General features: G+C 41.9%; 1 protein-coding gene across 1 annotated transcript in view; it reads left to right on the plus strand.

Moving 5' to 3' along the window:
• Positions 1-8,370, plus strand: part of CDC45 (cell division cycle 45) — a 90,057-nt gene extending 81,687 nt beyond the window's left edge. Inside the window, exons 17-19 of the mRNA XM_068243145.1 lie at positions 2,701-2,777; positions 3,200-3,265; positions 8,162-8,370. Of these exons, the coding sequence (XP_068099246.1) occupies positions 2,701-2,777; positions 3,200-3,264 (142 nt within the window). The 3' untranslated portion in view covers position 3,265; positions 8,162-8,370. The remainder of the gene's footprint in view (positions 1-2,700; positions 2,778-3,199; positions 3,266-8,161) is intronic.
• The last annotated feature ends 13,135 nt before the right edge of the window (positions 8,371-21,505 follow it).

Genomic DNA, 21,505 nt, shown 5'->3' on the forward strand with positions numbered 1-21,505 from the left:
TTTTCTTCATTTTTCAAATGGACTGCTCAGCTAACGAAGTAAGAATTTTCTGATTTTATTCCTTTTATTTTTAAGCTCTGTGTTTTATATGTTAATGGGTGTATATAACTGTATGTAATGCATTTGTGTTATTAAACGTTTAAAAATCGTTTAGCGGTTATGACCTGTTGCTGAACATACACAATCGTACCTATTCTCCTGAACTCGCTACCCTGTGTTTAATAGAAGTATACATTTATAACCCGTATGCGAGAACCCGGCCCAGACATAACGATCTGACCCAGATTCTTGCATACTGCTAAGGGTTAATATAGCGTTCTCGAAGTCCTAGTAAAATTACAGTAGCGGGCTGTGTAACTCGCTTGGTGGCAGATCTTTGAATTGTATATGTGTGTGGAGTGATTCGGTTGGTATCAGAACGCTCCCTTCGCGAGTCAGTTCATCAAATTGCGAACGCGGGTTACCCTTCGTGATGAACAAATGACCGTGTGAGAGGATTTCTGACGCTGATCGATTTACCCCATCCGCAGACCGGCCTAGCGGTCTGTGACACTAAGATGTTAAGAAAAATTTTTAGGACCATTGTAGTCCCTTACACACTCCAGTGAGTTCTGGGTCATCATGAGCTTGCTGGTTAGTCTGTACCTCTCGGTGTTACAAGCCCTACTGCATAGAGCCAAATTAATCCATGCCATGCACTGATGAGGATCAAACAATCCGAAACAGTCTGTATGCATGTTGGATTATTATGGCTCTGTCTGTACAAATTAACAAGCTGACACATCAGTGCATTCCAGCTGCTCTGGAGGGGTGTTTAGCTTCTAAGGGTACAATGGTTAATTTGCATACATTCAGCAGTGATGCCCTGAGAGACATCTCAAGCTCACTCAACTGAATTATCGCAAATTCTTTCTGTTTTAAGAAAGCAAACTTTTGTTTTTCTTAACATCTTAGTAAGGGAGCTTTTAGGACCATTGTAGTCCCTTATGGCCCATACTCACAGGCTACAATTGTCGCCGCAACACGCGGCGACAGGTCGCCCGTGAGTATGCGGCGTTGCACGGGCGCGCACCCCGAACTATCGCTCGTCGCTGATGTCGCCAGGCGACAGCAACTTACATAAAGCATACGGAGCTTCCGGCGGGGGAAGGAGGAACGTCGGCGACAGATTCCGTCTCACCGCTGGTCCCTCTTCCGCGTGTGTACGCGAAGGGACCTGGCGAGGAGCTGTCGCCGGCCTGTCGCGCACACGCTCACGTGTGCTGGCGACAGGCCAAAAAAGTTGCCCGTGAGTATGGGCCATTACACACTCCAATGAGTTCTGGGTTACCATGAGCTTGCTGGTTAGTCAGTACCCATGAGAGAGACAGATTACTTTCAGCTGAGTCATGTAATCTTTACAGTAAATTCTAACTTTGTTTGTTTTATTTGAAAGCATATTTCTTTTCTTTTTTTTTCCTTCTGTAATTTTAAAACGTGAATACGTTTTAAACCGTAAAAAGATACTGATGTAGTGCTTCCACCTACAAGCATAATCCCCCTCCCTCCACCAGCAGCAACAATTTAAAGGTACACTATCAAAGTTTGTTTTTTTCCCGAAGCCCTTTAGGCGTTAGAAGGGATTTGTAATGGCAGATAATAGTAGTAAATGAAAAAAAAAATCCAACAGCTTATCAGATTTTGTATATTGCTGGGACAGTGCAGGGGTGACAGGTGACGGAGGAGTTTCTGTATTAAGCGTTATAGGCAACAACAGGAATGTCTCTCTTCCTCTGCACAAGCCTTGCCAGAGGCAAATAAACAATCCATGCTGGGCCAACAGCAGAGAGACTTCTTATGTGAGAGCAGATTATTTCACATGCTGTAGTAAGAAATTCACTGACTGAATCAGTGTTGAATCTGTGAATCTATTAGTACAGCGTGTGAAATAATCTGCCCTCGAACAAGAAGTCTCTGTGTTGTTGGCCCAGCATTGATTGTATATTTACGTCTGGCAAGGCTTGTGCAGAGGAAGAGAGGATGTTTTTTTTTTTTCCTAGTCTACTAGTATTATCTGCCATAAAAAAATCTCTTCTAACTCCTAAAGGGCTTCTGGAAAAAAAAACAACTTAAACTTTGATAGTGTTCCTTTAAGTCACTCGGATAAAACGCCAGATTCCCAGACCACTTCGCTTATACAAGAACCAAACTAAAATATTCCACCTACAGCATTCGCCTGGGAGGAAGCAGAGTATAAAAATACCCCTTACAACTAGAGCTGGTCAATGAGATGCTAATAATAGAGGCTAGTGATGTGCCTGTTGCTTTGGAGGGGCAGCCCACAACAAGGTGGCTTCCAGTGGGCAAGATCAGCAACAGGACAATGTGCTTAGGGGTTGCTTGGACATCACTGATACCTGCTGTATCTTTACATGATATTGGTGGGGCTCACATAAGCATGACAGATTGTAACCTGAGGTGGTCCTGATTGGCTGCACCGAGCATGTTTGTATGCATTGCATTAGCACCAAAATGAGTGGAGCATTGCTGCAAATCAGGTCGTAGCACATTGTGAGTGACCTCCCAGGAAGTGAAAATATGAAAACTAATCCAGGCATTACAAGATACCTGAACTTTGACAGCCTAAAAGCTAATTTGGTCGTGCATTATTTGGCATGTGATCTGTAATAATTTAGTGTTCCATTGTTTTTTTTGTTTCAGTTTCTTTGGTCGAGCGTTTGAGAAGGCAGCTGAAAGCACCAATTCCCGGACGCTGCACAATCAGTTTGATATGTCCAGTAAGTGACTACCAATCTTTTATAGGAAGCTGGAAAGCCTGCATTATTTTTCCCTGTTATTTTTTGTTGAGATAAGAGATTCCACCTTTCATTGTGTGCCCGCAACCAGCTGCACAGTAGCTGTAAGAGTGGGATTTAATGAGGTCAACTGTGCATGTTCCCTGTGACCTGTGTGCCTCTCATCATGCTTGGAGTGCCTGGAATTTACCAGCCAGGCTGAGGGATTTTTCCTTCCAGAGAAGGGGGAAATGTTGCTTCCTGAGCCAGTCTGAAGAACACTAATCTCTTAATAATGACTTATTTTCTGCATACAACATGACAGATGTCAGGCCTGGTAGAGCTCTGTATGCACTCTACAAAAGATTCTGTGGCCTTTTATTTATTTTTGTAGTCACCACTGTACTGTTGTCTTTTATTTCTAGTCATTGAACTGAGGACAGAGGACCGTACCAAGTTTTTAGATGCTCTCATCTCTCTCCTTTCCTAAGGTATGTTGTGAATTCCACGCAAAACATGCCTGTTTGATTTATACTATGAATGTGTGTGTGTTCCTTGATTGTTGGAACCTCCCTGATGACATAAGATTTTAAAACTGAGAAAAATTATGGTATTCCTTCAGCTTAAGGGCTCAGTACAAACAAAATGGGATTCGTTTGGTTCTCTCACTAACTTGTACCTTTTTTTATTTTTATTTTTTTCCCCCCCCTCTACTTTTGTTTATTAGTTCTAGTAGTGAACTAGTCGAACTCCCTATGTTACAATTACCCCCAACCCTGCTTCTTGTGTTGCCTTTGGTATAGCAAACTATGTGTTTGTTCTGCCTGTAGAGTTGTCCTGGCTGCAACTGCACTGAGTTGGACTGGGACATGTTGGGGTTGAGTCAAATGCAACACCCAAACTTTCCTTTGTTGCTAAGCCTAAGATTGGCTTCTCTACCTTGGCCCAGCATGGCTTTTTCCCCATGTTGTAGTTTCCCAATTTTGTTCCTCAAAGTAACATGAGCAAAACTGGGAGTTATGGAGGGAAACCTTGCAGAACTCTGCTACCCATATTGAATTTGTCAAGACACCTACCTCATGGTGACTTTCTGTAGTGTACAGTAAATGAAGAAAATCCCGATGGGGAAAATGAGCCTTGTGCAGTTATGCTGCAATTAGGTTTTTATGGATCTTATGTGCAGAGAGCTCACCAGTCTAAGAACTAGACTCTGGTCTGTTTAATAGGTCCCTATTTGGAACATTAGTGGACATCCATAAGTTTTACATTAAAAGGAGCACTATGGTGAAAACTGTAAGATGTAAGTATGTATGCATATGTATTTTACATTTGGTCCAGAGTGAATCCACTGTACCTTTTTTTTTTTTTTTTTTTTTTTTTTAAACTTCCTATGCAGCTGTTGCTTGCTTTAGGTATTACAATCTAAAGGCTCTAACCTTCTTGTCGACAAGTTTTGGACTAGAACATTTACAGCCAGTTGCCCTCCCTCCTTGCATGCAATTATTCTGGCAATTGGACTGTACCAATGTCCAGGGAGCAGTCCTCGAGAATCCCCTAGGATGAAATGGATCAGTCCAAAACCTGCTATTAAAAGGTTCAGAGCTGCTTAAAGAGACCGCTACATAGGAGTAGAACGTTAACTCTGGGACAAATGTATATTTTGTATGTGTGTACAAATGGATCTTAATTTTTTACTAGAATAAAGGTTTTTGGCTGACGTTGCTTGATACCTTCTCAGAAGTGAATTTAAAGGACCCCTGTTGTGAAAAATTGTGACTTTTAAAATCCAGTTGTATAAAATGTACATTTGTTCCAGAGTAGCATGCACTATTAACTTTTTTCCAGTGTTACTATCTCTTACAATCGGTTGTAAAAGTGACAAAACTGTCAGGTTTTGGACTAGTCCTTTTCCTCATGGGGAGTCTCTAGGTTTCCTTTATTTTAAAAGGCACTTATTGAACGGCATTTGCTAAGTCTGACTGCCAAAATAGTGTGCAAGTGATTAGGGAGGCTGGCCAGCATCTTTGTACACATTCTTACCAAGGAATGCTTTTGTAAAGAATAAAGCCGGTTTTGCACTGGATTTTTGGGAAACCTCATTTCGGCGTGGGGTGAGCCCAGTGACTGCTCTCTGCTGCCGCTAAACTCTTCGGCGGTGTTCAAGCATACCCAAGGTGAAAATAAACTAATGACAAACTATTGCATCTATCTTCCTCCTAAAAAATTACTTTTTAAGATATTCCACAGTTTTATTTTATATTTAAATCTACGTTTTTACGGTCTTGTTTTTGCTCAATGACACATTCATTGAAGTATGCCAGAGCTAAAATCTATGAACTATTGATCTTTTTATCTCTTTCCTGCTCTCAGAAGCCATTTTCTGCTAGGAAAGTGTTTTATAGTTGTAATTTCTTATTAGTGAGGGTCGCGCTGTAGTCTGACCCAGTCCGGACTCAGACAGGAACTGCCATTTACATACCTGATGTTTAATGGTGGGAATACTTCATTAGTTTTTTTCAGCTGATAGATGGTTCAATAATTTCCGACATGTCTGATTGATTTCTCATAGAAGTGAATGGAAATTGATAAGAAAAGATAAGAAAATCAATTGGAAAATCGATCAAAAATTGAACAGTAAATCGATTGAAAAATCTCATTGTGTATTCCCAGCATAACTCTTTCAGGCAGAGAAAGATTAAAAAAAAAACACAGCATAGTTATTTGTGTGCTTGGCACTGTACATACACATGTCTATCTCATCATGTCACATGTCACTTCGGGTATCCTTTAAATACTATTCCTCCTTCGAGTTGTAGCAACTTGGGGGGGGGGGGGGGAGAAGTAATTTGGGGTCTAGCAACCGACGGAGCCCTAGATTACCAATACGTGGGGCACGCAGCCTAGCATTGCTGCTATGATGGCGCCTAAATGAACTGCTTTGGGAATTTTTGGGGTGCAGGGCGTACACCGCATTTCACAGCAGGAATGATGCTTCACATGACCCTGCACCACAGTGTGGCGATGGGGTCATATGCATAGACCCACCCCCACTTAGTGACATATTCCCTGCTGGACAGGAAGCAAGTCACTTGGATTCCCGCTGGTGCGTGCCACACAACGAACCACACTGCCGTTGTGCATACTCCCAATGACTTGCATTGCTGCATAATCCATGCTGTAGGCATGAATACTGCAGTAACACGCTGCAGCCTTTGCGTCAGATCGGATGCTTCCTGCGCATCGCACCACATTAATTCTGAAAGGTTCCTTTGCATACATTGCACTATGCAGTAAGAAAGGGTAACTCAATGCAGGTTTACAATGGCAGTGTGCAAGGGGCCTAAAGGAAATACTGGGAATTCTCCATGAGGAGATGAACTAGTCCAAAACCTTTGATATTTTTGCTGCCTGCTGTAATCAATTGCAACATAGGCGAAAAGTAATTTACTCTGAGAGAAATGTACCTCTTACAAGAATATGTACACGTGTATTTTACATTTTACAGATTTTCGCGATATGTGGTCCTTTAACTTCATGCCATGGGTTAAAATGTATGTGTACTTTTAGCGGTATACCAGGACTTTTACAAATCTTCTGTCTGCACTAAAGGCGGGCAAAAAGGATGTTTATCTATTTGCCATTCCTGGACGTGAAACTCACGTCCAGGAAGCCATGTGCGCTCCTGCGCGTCCACGCGGCCGATCGCGCGCGTGCACGCGCGCTCCCGGCCGGCGGTTTGTTAGCCAGTGAATCGGGCAACGGTGCCCGATCACTGATTCCTCTCCCCCGCAGAAAAAGCGACAGCTTCTCTCGGAAGCTACGCTTTTTCTGCTTCCTATGTCGCTCTAAGCGTACGTGGTACGCTTAGAGTGACGTCACTGTAAACAACTCATGGCTGCCATCTTGTGGCCAAAAAGTAAACTACATCTAAATGTTAAATAAAAATAAAAATACACATATATTTACAAAAAAAATACAATTTCAATCCCACCCTCCCAAAAATACCCACATAAAATGTTTAATTAAAAAAAAACAAAAACATTACAATAAAAAAAAAAAAAAAAACACAAATATTTACCTAAGGGTCTAAACTTTTTAAATATCTATGTAAAGATGAAATATTTCTTTTTTTTTATTATTATAAGCTTGTAAATAGTGATGAATGCAAAACGGAAAAAATGCACTTTTATTTCCAAATAAAATATTGTCGCCATACATTGTGATAGGGACATAATTTAAATGGTGTAATAACCAGGAGAAATGGGCATATACAATACGTGGGTTTTAATTATGGAGGCATGTATTATTTTAAAACTATAATTGCCGAAAAGTGAGAAATAATGATTTGTTTCCGTTTTCTTCTTATTCTTCCTTTTAAAATGCATTTACAGTAAAGTGGCTCTTAGTAAAATGTACCCCCCAAAGAAAGCCTAATTGGTGGCGGAAAAAACAAGATATAGATCAGTTCATTGTGATAAGTAGTAATAAAGTTATAGGCTAATGAATGGGAGGTGAACATTGTTCGGATGCATGAAGCGAAAAACGACTGAATGCGAACTGGTTAAATAAGTCTATTTTGTAGGAAATGGTTAGAGGTGTACAGATCCACCCATGTGATTAAAACTACATGTTAAATAGTAAAGCCAGGTGAGAGAAATCCATAAAAGTGTTAAAAGCACTTAGAAAATGGAGAGACTTTCCTAAAAGGTGTCATCTCCACTTCTAGCAAGGCACAATATGCCTCCCTTGCAGCATCACTATGCAGGAAAGTCAGCTAATCCTTCACTTTCACTGAAGGCTCTGCTGTGGTCTCCCTTGTGTGCAAGCTAGACCTAATCTATTTCTAGAAATACTAGTGATGATGATGATGATGTCTGCATGCCTGTCTTACCTGCAATCCAGTTATTTTGTTTTGTTCAATGTAAATGAAGCAGTCCCATTCCACACTGTATCTGGCTCCCCCCCCCCCCCATTCACATATATAGATGAAGTCCCAAATCCCCCTGTAGTTTTCACTGCCACTCAGGTGTTTTGTAATAACATGAAGCCAGGGTTAGCATGATCACGTGAGGAAAAGAAAAAAACTTTGCTAAGTTCCACTTCAAATGTATTGTTTCCTGATATTTATGACCTTTAGGTGATACATTATAGAGGTATGTTTTTCACAGGTTTATGACTAATAAGTAATAGCCACTTGATTTTAAAGGAAGTTTGTAATGTAACGTCTGTGATGAGTAAGGGAAGCAAATGGTTTGTTGTCTGCTCGTTTTCCAGATGAGTTCTGTTGATTTATATTCTAGCTTTAGTTACCTGAGACAAGACAGACAGCATAAGCTGCAGTTATCAGCATATAAATGCCGCTTACTCATCCTTCTCTCTCATTCCAGGAATATGTACCATTCCTAAGGAGCCCCCATTTCTGCATCCCAATTCCTCCATGTAAATGTGCTTTTTTGTTTTTTTTAATCTACCTTTTTTATGTGCTTTGATTTTTTTTTCTGTACAAATTTAAATTATACAGTTCACAATGTAATGTTTTATCTATTTGTACTATGAATTAATCAATTTAAAATGTAAATAAAACAATTTAACATTATGACTAGTGATTTTCATTTTAAAGGGTAATTACACATTTCCCTTTGTTCTCATTCCCACCACCATATATCTCTATTCTCCGTACATGCCTGAAGAGTATCAAAGTTCCAGTGTGGAAAATAGTAGGCCCTATGGCTGAATTTTCCCTTCTGGCCACTGAAGGCTCTAGTTTAAATGTACATAGACTGACTTGTTAATCGCCATAATAGAAAGCCAATAGATTATTGTTGTTTTTTAAATGAGGTGCCAAAGAGTAATAACATACCTAAAAAAAAAAAGTGAATAAACTTGCCTCCAGGGAGGTGAAGTGGAACAATCACCTGCTAAACACATTGTCATTGTATCTAATAAACAGTTTAACTCATTGTGCTTGCTTTTTTGTTCCTCAGAGCAAACTCCACAATTTGTTCCTCTTTTGAACTGTGCTCTGGTGCTTCCTTTTGTTTAGTTTTCACAGTATTGGACCCACTTTAGTAGGAGGTTGGGTTAGGCATAGTTTTACTCTTTCCATTCCTTTTTTTAGGGAGAGTGACTTCCGAGGGACAAGTCACAGAACCAAGTGAGGCTAGGCCTGTGTTCCTCAGCTGCTTTGTGGATTGTTGCCTCACAGGTAACACCTGTTTGTCAGGGCACCTCTATTTAGTGTTATTATTTAGTATTCATACAGCATTGATTCCGCAGTACAGTATTAGTCTTGTCACTAATGGTGACTGAGGCTTATAATCTAATCCCTACCATATGTCCTATGTCAATCATTGTATGTTCATATTCTTCTCACTGACTACACTAGATTTTCGGAAATATTTAATGCACCAAAATAAAAAGCTACTGTAGTTCCCAAACACACAACAGCCCACTCTGGTTACTAGTTCACCACTGGATCACCTGCGTTCTCTACGCAAGGAGTAATGTGCAAGATGGGGCCTATTAAAGGAATTTAGCCTCTTCATTCTTGCAGTACATAAGGCATCCCCGTTCTCATGATGTTTCTTTAAAGAGAACGTAGTATATAAAATGTGCAACTAGAATTTCCTATTTCCCGTAAAAAAAAAATGGTAGAGGTATGCTTCTGGTATACGAACATATAGAACGACATTTGTTTTCTGACACTGGTGGTAATCTTTATTCAATTTCTGGAAGAGGGCATGACTTGTATTTAGTGGCTCAGGAAGGCCAGACAAACAGTGTGGTGTCTGATGTTATTCTTGCCAAATGAGCATTCAGATTTATAATGCTATTCTGCTAGTGTCTTTCAGCTGTTTCCAAGGCTATTGTAGTTTTTAAGCTTGCTAAAAATCATTTTTCAAAAGTGACTCATTTAGGTTGTGTGTTAACATCGTAATGTTCTGGTTATAGGCTTTATTATCTGCAACTTCATCGCTTGATTGTTTGAATAATTCCTCTTCTGAAAGATTATGAACTCATAAACTTGTTGGCTACACCTAAATTATAGGAGTATAGTCACTACTCCAAGACTAACACTCCATACTATTACAGCAAGCGTGACATTGTATTTCCAAAAAAGATTCTAAAGTCTGATATACTGCTGCAAAGCCTGGTACAAACATTATAAGGTACGGTATACACTTTCCTTCTAACTTCCACCAGCACCTACTTTCTCCAAGGGCACTACAACACACGTGGTCCCCTCCACCAAGACACTGTGGAGATTACCAACTAAAGGTAAACATCAAAATGATGAGAACAAAACCTCCCATTAGGACTCCCACTGTGCACCTTTTAGATGTTTTCCTTGGTGGGCTCAATTTTAAGGAATAATGTCCACTCGGATAAAATAAAACCTAATTTCTCTGTCTATTCTGTTAATCACAAACTACGGCATTATTAAATTATTTGTACACCCCAAATATGATTGGTAAGAGGAGGCCCCATAAAGAGGTGTATTCAAAGATTGTCTGCTGGTCTAAGGCTTTGGTTTGGCATACTTTCCTTTCACAGGATTCACTTGGATATTAATTGGAACAGGGGCTTGCAACAAAGTCTGTCAAGAAAAGCTCAAACATGCCCTTAAAGCAGTATCGTCACCATAAAAATCAAATTTCAACAGCAACTGGTCTGAGTGTATTAAGTGATAAAGATGCTTAAGCCTGCATTCAAAACTTTTTCTGCTGTTATGATTTGGAGTTATCACATACTTAAGTAAACACTGGCCCTTTAGTAGTCGTGCCAAAGAATTGCATGCTGGGGGTTCTTTTTATCTATAATCTATTCCTCCTCTTCCCTTTATTTTCCTGCCATCTTCTTATCTGAAACCTAATCCCCTACTCACTTGTGTTTACAAGCAAGGCTGAGGCGACTCAGCGATTGGAGGAGACAAGAAAAAAAAAAAGGGCAGAAATGACATCACGAGTTAGCCTTAAAGTGAACCTCCGGACTAAAAATCTACTTAGCAGCACTGAAAAGGCCTGGTGTTTCTTTAAAGAGAACCCGAGGTGTGTTTAAAGAATGTTATCTGCATACAGAGGCTGGATCTTCCTATACAGCCCAGCCTCTGTTGCGATCCCAAACCCCACTAAGGTCCCCCTGCACTCTGCAATCCCTCATAAATCACAGTCGTGCTCTGAGGCTGTGTTTACATCTGTAGTGTCAGTCTCAGCTGCTCCCCCGCCTCCTGCATAGCTCCGATCCCTGCCCCCATCCCTTCCCTCCAATCAGCAGGGAGGGAAGAGATGCAGGCGGGGACCGGAGTTCTGCAGGAGGCGGGGAGAGCAGCAGACTGACACTATAGAGATAAACACAGCCAGCTCTGACAAGCTGTTTGTCAGCAGCGTGGCTGTGATTTATGAGGGATTGCAGAGTGCAGGGGGACCTTAGGGGGGTTTGGGATAGCAATAGAGGTTGGGCTGTATAGGCAGGTCCAGCCTCTGTATGCAGATAATATTCTTCAAACCCACCTCGGGTTCTCTTTAACAGTTTCACAGCATCAGAACTTTGTTTCTTTTATACAAGCCTCATTTTTAGCTGCACAGAAGAAAACTGCCCGGGATTTTTTCCCCTGATGCTGTGCACAGCATGATGGGTTTTCTGATGTTGTTGTTCTCGTTCTGCTGTTTTGGTGCAATTTTTCATTTTTTTATTTTTTTTTTACTTTTTGAATTTGACATTTGAAGCCTAGCATGTGCAGCTGGGAGGGGTAATTAGGACACAGGACAGTTGGAACTGTCTCCTGCTCCTTGTCACCTCCTTTCAACGAAAAAGATGGCTGCCCCGAATGACAAAGATGGCAGCCCCCATGAATCACAAACATTTGCCTGTTCTTTTAAAACAGGGTAGGTAAGAGATTATATTACCTATCTATTCTAATTAACATAACTAATGTAACTTGATTACAGTGTTTTTTTTTAGGCTGAAGTTCCCCTTTAACTGTGGGCAAAAGACATGGCCCCCACCACTAACAGAATTCTCGTCATCTAATATATATAAAATCGGATGTGTGTGTATGTATGTGTGTATGTGACGCGATCACGTGAAAACGGCTTGACCGATTTGAACAAAACTTGGTACACAGATCCCTTACTACCTGGGATGATATGTTCTGGGGGTCTCGTGGCCCCCCTGCACACTCGGGCGGAGCTACAAACAGCAAATCAGATTCCACCCATTCAAGTCAATAGAAAAAATGTAAAAGGCTGCCATTCTCACAGTAATCAAGCCAGAGTCCCCACACTTGGCACAGTTGGTCACTTGGTGACTGAGGTTACAAATCCAGGAAAAGTGGGCGGAGCATAAAATAGCCAAACAAATTTCAGCCATTCATTTTAAATGGGAAAATGTAAACTGCAGCCATTCTTAGACTGTTAATCCCTGCGATGAGTGACTGTATGTCAAGCTTAGAAAAAGTGGGCGGTGCCAACAACTTCATTTTTTACATTGCAGGGTTCCTAAACTTTACACAATTGGCCACTGGGTGATTGGGATGAATATTCAGAAAGGTGGGTGGAGCCTACAACAGCCAATCAAAATGTACCTATTGATTTTCAAGGGGAATATTCACATTGCTACCATTCTTACACTGTTAGTGGCAGAGGCCTCAAACCTGATACAGTCAGTCATTGGGTGACTGGGGTCCAAATTCACTAAAGGGGTGGAGCCACAAACAGCCAATCAGATTTGTTAGATTGATTTCAGCCATTCTGTTATTGGCAGGGTTCTCAAATGTGACACAGTTGGCCACTGGGTGACTGGGACTAATATTCAGAAAAGTGGGTGGAGCCTACAGCAGCCAATCAAAATTCACCTTTTGATTTTCAAGGGGCATATTTACATTGCTGCCATTCATGCACTCTTAATGGCAGAGGCCTAAAATCTGCTACAGTCAGTCACTGGGAGACTGGGGTTTAAATTCTGAAGGGAGCGGGCCAAAAACAGCCACTCTGATTTGTTTAATTTGAATGGTAAAATGCAACTTATTGATGCCAAAGACCCCAAAGCTCATAAACTTGGTCATTAAAGAGACTCTGAAGCGAGAATAAATCTCGCTTCAGAGCTCATAGTTAGCAGGGGCATGTGTGCCCCTGCTAAACCGCCGCAATAGCGCCGCTAAACGGGGGTCCCTTTACCCCCAAACCCCCCACTGCGACACTTGGTCGCAGACTTGGTCGCTCCTGGAGGCAGGGCTAACGGCTGCAGCCCTGCCTCCAGTCGCGTCTGTCAGCGGCGCATCGCCGCCTCTCCCCCGCCCCTCTCAGTGAAGGATGACTGACAGACGCGCGTGGGGCAGGGTTGCGGCGGTTAGCCCTGCCCCAACCAGGAAGCGCTCCCCCGCATTACGGAGGGGATTTGGGGGATCAGGGACCCCCGTTAAGCCGCGGGATAGCGGCGGTTTAGCAGGGGCACACGTGCCCCTGCTATCTATGAGGTCTGAAGCGAGATTTATTCTTTTTCTTACACTGTTAAAGGCAGGGTTCTCAAACTTCACACAGTTGGTCACTGGGTGACTAGGATTAATATTCGGAAAAGTAGGTGGAGCCTGCGTGAGCCAATCAAAATTCACCTATTGATTTTCAAGGGGAATATTGAAACTGCAGCCATTGTCACACTTAATAGCATAGGCCTCAAACCTGCTACAGTCGGTCGTTAATTGTTTGGGGTTCAAATTCAGCAAAGGGGCAGAGCCAAAAACAGCCAGATTTCTTTGCTGGATAAATTGCTTCCATTAGCACAATTTTGATGCCAGGAACCCAAAAGCTCACAAACTTGGTCATTGAGTAGTGACTGTGTGTCAAGGTTACAAAAAGTGGGTGGAGTTAAAAACAGATTTTTCTGGGAAATTGTAAACTGCAGCCCTTCTTCACTGTTAATGGCAGGGTTCTCAAACTTAGCATAGCTGGTTACTGGGTGACTGGGATTAATATTCAGAAAAGTGGGTGGAGCCTAAAAATGCCAATCAAAAATCACATGTCACTTTTCAAGGAGAATATTAAAATTGCTGCCATTCTTGCACTGTTAATGGCACAAGCCTCAAACCTGGTACAGTTGGTCATTGGGTCACTGAGGTTTAAATTCAGAAAAGGGGACAGAGCCACAAACAGTGAATCAGATTTGTTTTATTTCATGGGAAAATACAAATTATTGATGCCAAGGACTCCAAAACTCACAAACTTGGGCATTGAGTAGTGACTTTGTGTCCAGGTTACAAAAAGTGGGCGGAGCCAAAAACAAATTTTATTGGGAAAGTGTAAACTGCAGCCCTTTTTACACTGTTTATTTCAGGGTTCCCAAACTTTGCCCAGATGGTCACTGAGTGACTGAGATTAATATTCAGGGAAGTGGGTGGAGCCTATAATAGCCAATCAAAATTCACCTGTTGATTTTCAAGTGGAATATTTAAATTGCTGCCATTTTTACACTGTTAATAGCAGATGCCTCAAACCTGCTACAGTTTGTCATTGGGTGACTGGGGCTCAAATGCTGGAGAGGGGTGGAGCCACAAACATCCTATCTGGGGAATATAAAAATTATTGATGCCAAGGACCCCAAAGCTCACAAACTTGGTCATTGAGTGTTTGTGCGTTGGGGTTAGAAAGTGGGCAGAGCCAACACCAGTCAAATACATACCCGGGCAACGCCGGGTCATCAGTGGGTAGAGACAAATACAAATTTCATTGGGAAAATGTAAACTGCAGCCATTCTTGCACTGCTAATGGCAGGGTTTTTAAACTTTGCACAGTTGGTCACTGGGTGACTGGGATTAATAATCAGAAAAGTGGGTGGAGCCTACAAAAGTGAATCTAACTTCACCTGTTGCTTTTGAAGGGGAATATTTAATTGCTACCATTCTTGAACTGTTAATGGCACAGGCCTCAAACCTGGTACAGTTGGTTATTGGGTGGCTGGGGTTCAAATTCAGAAAAGGGTGTGGAGCCACAAACAGCCAATCAGATTTTTTTTCATTTCAATGCAAATTAATACCAAAGACCGCAAAGCTCACAAACTTGGTCAGTGAGTAAATGTGTGTTAGGGTTAGAAAAAGTATGCGGAGCCAACACCAGCCAAATACATACCCGGGCAACGCCGGGCAATCAGCTAGTTTACTATATAACATTCAATGAAATCAAAACGTGGACAGTATAATACATGTGTTATGTAAGTAGATCAAGTATTTATCTACTTATATATGTGTTTTTTTCCCTGGCATAGTATGGCTGATCCTACTGCTTTAAAGGGAACCCGAGGTGAGAGGGAGATGGAGGCTGCCATATTTCCCTTTAAACAATGCCAGTCGCCTGGCTATCCTGCTGATTCTCTGCCTCTAATACTTTTAGCCATAAACCCTGAACAAGCATGCAGCAGATCAGGTGTTTCTGACACATCTGACTCTGACTGGATTAGCCATGTGGTTGTTCCAGGGTTTTGACTTAGACACTACTTATGCCAGAAGATCAACAGGGGTGCCAGGCAACTGGCATTGTTTACAAGGAAATACATATGGCAGCCTCCATATTCCTCTCACCTCCGGTTCCATTTAAAGGACAATTGAAGTGAGAGGGATATTTTGCTGATCCTCTGTCTCTAATACGTTTAGCCATAGACCCTGAACAAGCATTTGCAGATAATGTGTTTCTGACATTATAGTCAGTTCTGACAAGATTAGCTGCTTGCTTGTTTCTGGTGTTATTCAGACACTACTGCAGACAAATCAGCAGGGCTGCCAGGCAATTGGTATTGTTTAAAAGGAAAAACATATTGCACCCTCCACATTCTTACTTCAGTTGTCTATTATTGATTTATAAAGTGCCAATATATTCCGTGGTGCTGTAAGAAACAAACACGGGGTACATATTACAGACAATGGTGTACACCAATATAATAAATTGGTAACAATACAGAACTGGTAATTACAGTGACAAAGGTAACATGATGAATAGAATGTATAATGAATTCTAAGACACAAAAGGGTGAAAGAGCCCTGCCCTTGCAAGCTTAAAATCTAAAGAAATAGGGGGAAAAAGTGGTGGGGTAGTATACAATAAACATACCTAGAGGCAGTATGTTTTTTTATGATATCTTGTAGGAGTGCAACTTGACCTTAAGACAAAGGAGGAATGGCCTAAGGTAGAGCGTATACTTTTCGGAAAAAAGTGAATTTTGAGAGAGCTTTTAAAGATATCAAAGGTTGGAGAGTGATGGATGTGTTGTGGAAGGGCATTCCAGAGAGGGATGAAGCATGTGTGAAATCTTGTATTTGTGAATGCGAGGAGGTAATTTTAGAGGACAAAAGAACGTCGTGTGCAGATCTGAGATTGGGCTCTACTTCTTTGTCTGGCTCTCTGTGGGTGCTGGTAAATAACTATATGTTGGGCTGGGCTATGGTTTGGCACCCCATTCTTCTTTTACAAGAATGTATCTACTTAAATGTCTGTTGGAATTACCATCCCTAATGCATTATTCGTTACAAAAAGAGCTGGGAAGTGACATCAGTGTACAAGCTCTGGAAGGAGCATATGGCGGATATAGAGTAGTAACCAGAGGGAGGGGCATGAAAACGTGACCTTATTTCACTAGCAAGGAGTTCAAAAACTGTTTAAAGATAAGTGACTGCAACACAGGTAATGCAACTTTTTGATCACTGTGCTGTAACCAGTGATTTCATTTTTGTCCTGGACTGTTCCAGTGTAGAATGGATTGTGTACTTGACTCACACATAAGGGCTCGTCTACAGCATGATGCGCAGTTGGCCATGCGATCGGAACGTAACACGTATGATCGCACGCCATCTGCGCCGCTGACTTCATTCACGACAGTGAATGGGTCAGCTTTGCGCTTGAACGCATGCAGCAGTACGCAAGCGCATCATTGCGCATTGTACTGCTGAGCAGTGCCTATGATGTGAGCGGCAGATGGGATGTCTATGCCCTTCTGCCATTCTTGCATGTCGCACATCATACGTGCTTCCAAATGCGCATGGAGGCACGGCATAATGTGAACAAGCCCTCGCTGTGAAACTGAGTTGAGATGGATTGTGCCATTCTTCCTTTTTCTTTGTAATTGCTTGTAATGACTCTTCTAGATATACGCAAATTGTATTCAACCTCAGTAGCAGCTATAAGGCAGAAACACTGATATTTAGCTTGAGCCAGTGGTTGTAAATTTAAGGAACTAGTTGGTACATCTTCCATAACTTGTCATATCATCTAAAAATAAGTGTATAGAGTAGAACGAAGATCAAAAAATTCCTAAGTACGCATGACACAGTTCCAGCTGTGGTGAACTGTACTGATATTTACAAATCCCCTGCAGTTGAATTATATTTTTATCCTCAATGGGAAGTTATTCATGTTGCATACTATATACAGTCAGGTCCATAAATATTGGGACATTAACACAATTCAAACATTTTTAGCTCTATACACAACCACAATGGATTTGAAATGAAACAAACACAATGTGCTTTAACTGCAGACTGTCGGCTTTAATTTGAAGGTATTTACATCCAAATCAGGTGCACGGTGTAGGAATTAGAACAGTTTGCATATGTGCCTCCCACTTGTTAAGGGACCAAAAATTATGGGACAGAATAATAATCGTAATCAAACTTTCACTTTTTAATACCTGGTTGCAAATCTTTTACAGTCAATCACAGCCTGAAGTCTGGAATGCAAAGACATCACCAGACGTTGGGTTTCATACCTGGTGATGCTCTGCCAGGCCTCTACTGCAACTGTCTTCAGGTCCTGCTTGTTCTTGGGGCATTTCCCTTCGGTTTTGTCTTCAGCAAGTGAAATGTATGCTCAATCGGATTCAGGTCAGGTGATTGACTTGGCCATTCCATAACATTCCACTTCTTTTCCTTCAAAAACGCTTTGGTTGTTTTTGCAGTATGCTTTGGGTCATTCGCCGTCTGTTCTGTGACGCACCAATGAGTTCTGAAGCATTTGGATGAATATGAGCAGATAATATTGCCTAAAACACTTCTGAATTAAAAATAAATAAAGGAACACCTTAACACAATGTACTGTATGTTTTGGACTATAATACTCATCTTTTCTCCCTAAAAAGAGGGGGGGGGGGAGGTCAAGTTTCTGATTTGTGAACGCCTGCCACTATGAACCTCCAACCTGCTGCAATGTTGGGGACTCCCTGTACTGTGCCCATGCAGAGGAGGACATGGGGACAAAAGGGGCATAGAGGAGGACAGAGGCAGACACAGGAGGTCACAAAGGGGGCATGAGGTACAAAGGGGGCACAATCCACAAGATGATCCTTCACGATGGATGCATCAGGTTTAGTTTTTTTTTCTCCTGGTTTTTGTCCTCTAGGTGTGTCTTATGGTCTGAAAAATGTTAACTCCAAGTCAATCAAACTGTCCACTTAGGTAGCAACTCTGATTGACAATCAATTTGACATGCAGCTGTTCAAATGAAATAAACAAGTGGAAATTAGAGGCAATTAGCATCCCCAATAAAGTAGTGGTTCTGCAGGTGGTGAACACAGACAACTTCTCAGTTCCTATGGCTGATGTTCTGGTCACTTTTGAATGCTGGTGGTGCTTTCACTCTAGTGGTAGCATTATATGGAGTTTACAACCCACACAAGTGGCCCAGGTAGTGCAACTAATCCAGGATGGCACATCAATGTGAGCTGTGGCAAGAAGGTGTGCTGTGTCTGTCAGCATAGTGTCCAGAGCATAGAGGTGCTACCAGGAGACGTGGAGGAGGCCATAGGCGGGCAACAAACCAGCAGCAGGAACACTACCTCCACATTTATGCAAGGAGGAGCACTGCAAAATGATCAGTGGGCCACAAATGTGCATGTGTCTGTTCAAACAGTCAGAAACAGAGTCCATGGGGGTGGTATGAGTGCTGGACGTCCACAGGTGGGGGTTGGGCTTACAGCCCAACACTGTGCAGGACATTTGGCATTTGCCAGAGAACATCAAGACTGGCACATTCGCCACTGCCATCCTGTGCTCTTCACAGATGAAAGCAGGTTCACACTGAGCACATGTGGCAGAGTCGGGACACACCATGGAGAACGTTCTACTGCCTGCAACATCTAAAGCATGACCGGTTTGCAGTGGGTCAGTAACAATGTGGTGTGGCATTTCCTTGGGGAGGGGGAGGGGGGGGGCGCACAGCCCTCCATGTACTCACCAGAGGTAGCATGACTGCATTAGGTACCAAGATGACATCCTCAGACTTCTTGTGAGTACATATTCTGGTGCGGTTGACCCTGGGTTCCTCCTAATGCAAGACGATGCTAGACCTTGTGGCTGGAGTGTGTCAGCAGTTCCTGCAAGATGAAGACATTGATGCTATAGACTGGCCTGCCGGTTCCCCAGACCTGAATCCAATTGAGCACATCTGGGACATCATGTCTTGCTTCATCCACCAATCACACGTTGCACCACAGATTGTCCTGGAATTGGTGGATTCTTTAGTCCAGGTCTGGGAGGAGATCACTCAGGAGACCATCCGCCACCTCATCAGGAGCATGTCCAGGCGTTGTAAGGTCATACAGGCATGTGGAGCTCACACACACACACACACCTGAGCCTCATTTTGTCTTGGGTTTTTTTTTTTCACTTTAATTTTGAGTGTGACGCCAAATCCAGACTTCCATAGGTTGATAAATTTTGATTTCCATTGATAATTTTTGTGTGAATTTTGTTGTCGGCACATTCAACTATGTAAAGAATGACGTATTTAATAAGAATATTTCATTCATTCAGATCTTGGATGTCTTATTTTTGTGTTAGCTTTATTTTTTTGAGCAGTGTACTTCATATGATGGCAGTGCGTCATCAGTTGAGCAACTGAAAATCGCACATATAGCAGCTCTCATAAAAACGAGTGCAGTCCAAACAATGCGAGTGAGTTCATACGGTTAAAAATAACATGTAGCCTCCGCTTGTCTTTTTCACAATAGTTTCATTTCCCAACATACAAAACATTTTTTTACCACTTTTTAGACTGCACTTTTGAAATCTAAAGCTGAAGATCTTGGGTCAGCCAGTACATCCCCAACATAGGAAACTGCTATTAAATCAACAAGGTTTAACCTTGTCTCTCCACTGTTCAGAGTGACTCTTGTGAAAAGGAACATGCTCTTTGAAACTAGCATATAAAAATAGCAAGTTAAAAGGGACAATGTTACTCACTACGGGTCCATATTTATTCCAATGAGAGCTATACTTGCCTAATTAGAAAATGTTTATTTTATTTTAAGAATTACCGTCTTGAAAGTACACAAGCATTGGTTTGGGTATTGGAGCACTGGAATTTCGAAAATGTTAATAATAAAATGGAAGAAAGTATGTAATCTAGTTTTAATTGCTTTGGAAAATCCCTGTTGCCCTCATTGGAACTGCCATTACATAACTCTGTCTACAAATTAGTCAGTATTATTGGCTAAGGTTACAGGTCAACGTTTGGGTAGTTTAGGTTATCTGTACATGTTGACAGAAAGAGTAAGTTAACCTCACTTTAATAGTCCTTTGAAATTAGGCAGAGATGGCTGAACTGTTCCAGGAAATACAGATGACTGTTTACTGCAAATGTAAATGCTGTAGTGGGCTGGATATGGAGGCTCACATATTTGTTACCACATGAAGTATGTGTCTTTGTGTGTGTAGGAATGAATGGTACATATGATTTTTCACATGTCTGCCAGCATCAGATGAGGGTTTTTATGTTTGTGCGTGTAATTAATCTTGCACCATGAATCTTGCACAACAGTATACATTTGATTTTCTCACTTTTTTTAAGTACCTGTGGATATTTAAAATAGATTTTTTTTTCTTGCCCAGTCAATGCTGGCGTATGTTTGGGTTGACAATGGATGGAAGCAGTATGTAATTGACATGGCAGCACGGTGGCGTAGTGGTTAGCATACTCGCCTTGCAGCTCTGGGTCCCCGGTTCAAATCCCAGCCAGGGCACTATCTGCATGGAGTTTGTATGTTCTCCCCATGTCTGCGTGGGTTTCCTCCCACGTCCCAAAAACATACAGATAACTTCATTGGCTTCCACCTAAATTGGCCCTAGACTATAATACACACACTACACGATACATACATAGACATATGACTATGGTAGGGACTAGATTATGAGCTGCTCTGAGGGACAGTTAGTGACAAGATAATATACTCTGTACATCGCTGCTGAAGATGTTTGCGCTATATAAACGCTAAATAATAATTTCTAGAGAAATCTTTCCTGATCCACCACGAATCAACTGTAGATCGCTTGCTATTTCTTAACCTTTTCCTGACATTGGTAATTGAAATCTACGCTTTGTTTGGGACCTGTTATCCCTGCCAGGGCGTAGATTTCAATTACCGCACCGCACACTTCCACCAGTTCCTGACCACCACAGTGATCACGGGGTCAGGAGCCAATGAAATCAGCTCCTGACTGGCTCCCAGAGCTCTGCTGTCATATCGACTGGCCCAGCAAGTGCGCTTTAGTGACGGGAGAGGAGCGCGAACTACAAGAGTGATGGGTCGGTGTGGCGTGACGTCAGTAAGCCCTGTTTTTGTACCAGAAAGTATCTGGTCTTTTAAGGGGCCAAAGACTGCTGATACTTAAGTGGTTAACATGCGGTTTGATATCGATCTCGTTGCAATGTTGAGTGAATGGAACACATTTGAGTGATAATTTGGAATAAGATCTATGT

The sequence above is a fragment of the Hyperolius riggenbachi genome, chromosome 1, assembly GCF_040937935.1.
Source record: "Hyperolius riggenbachi isolate aHypRig1 chromosome 1, aHypRig1.pri, whole genome shotgun sequence".
In the NCBI taxonomy this organism is placed as follows: Eukaryota; Metazoa; Chordata; class Amphibia; order Anura; family Hyperoliidae; genus Hyperolius; species Hyperolius riggenbachi.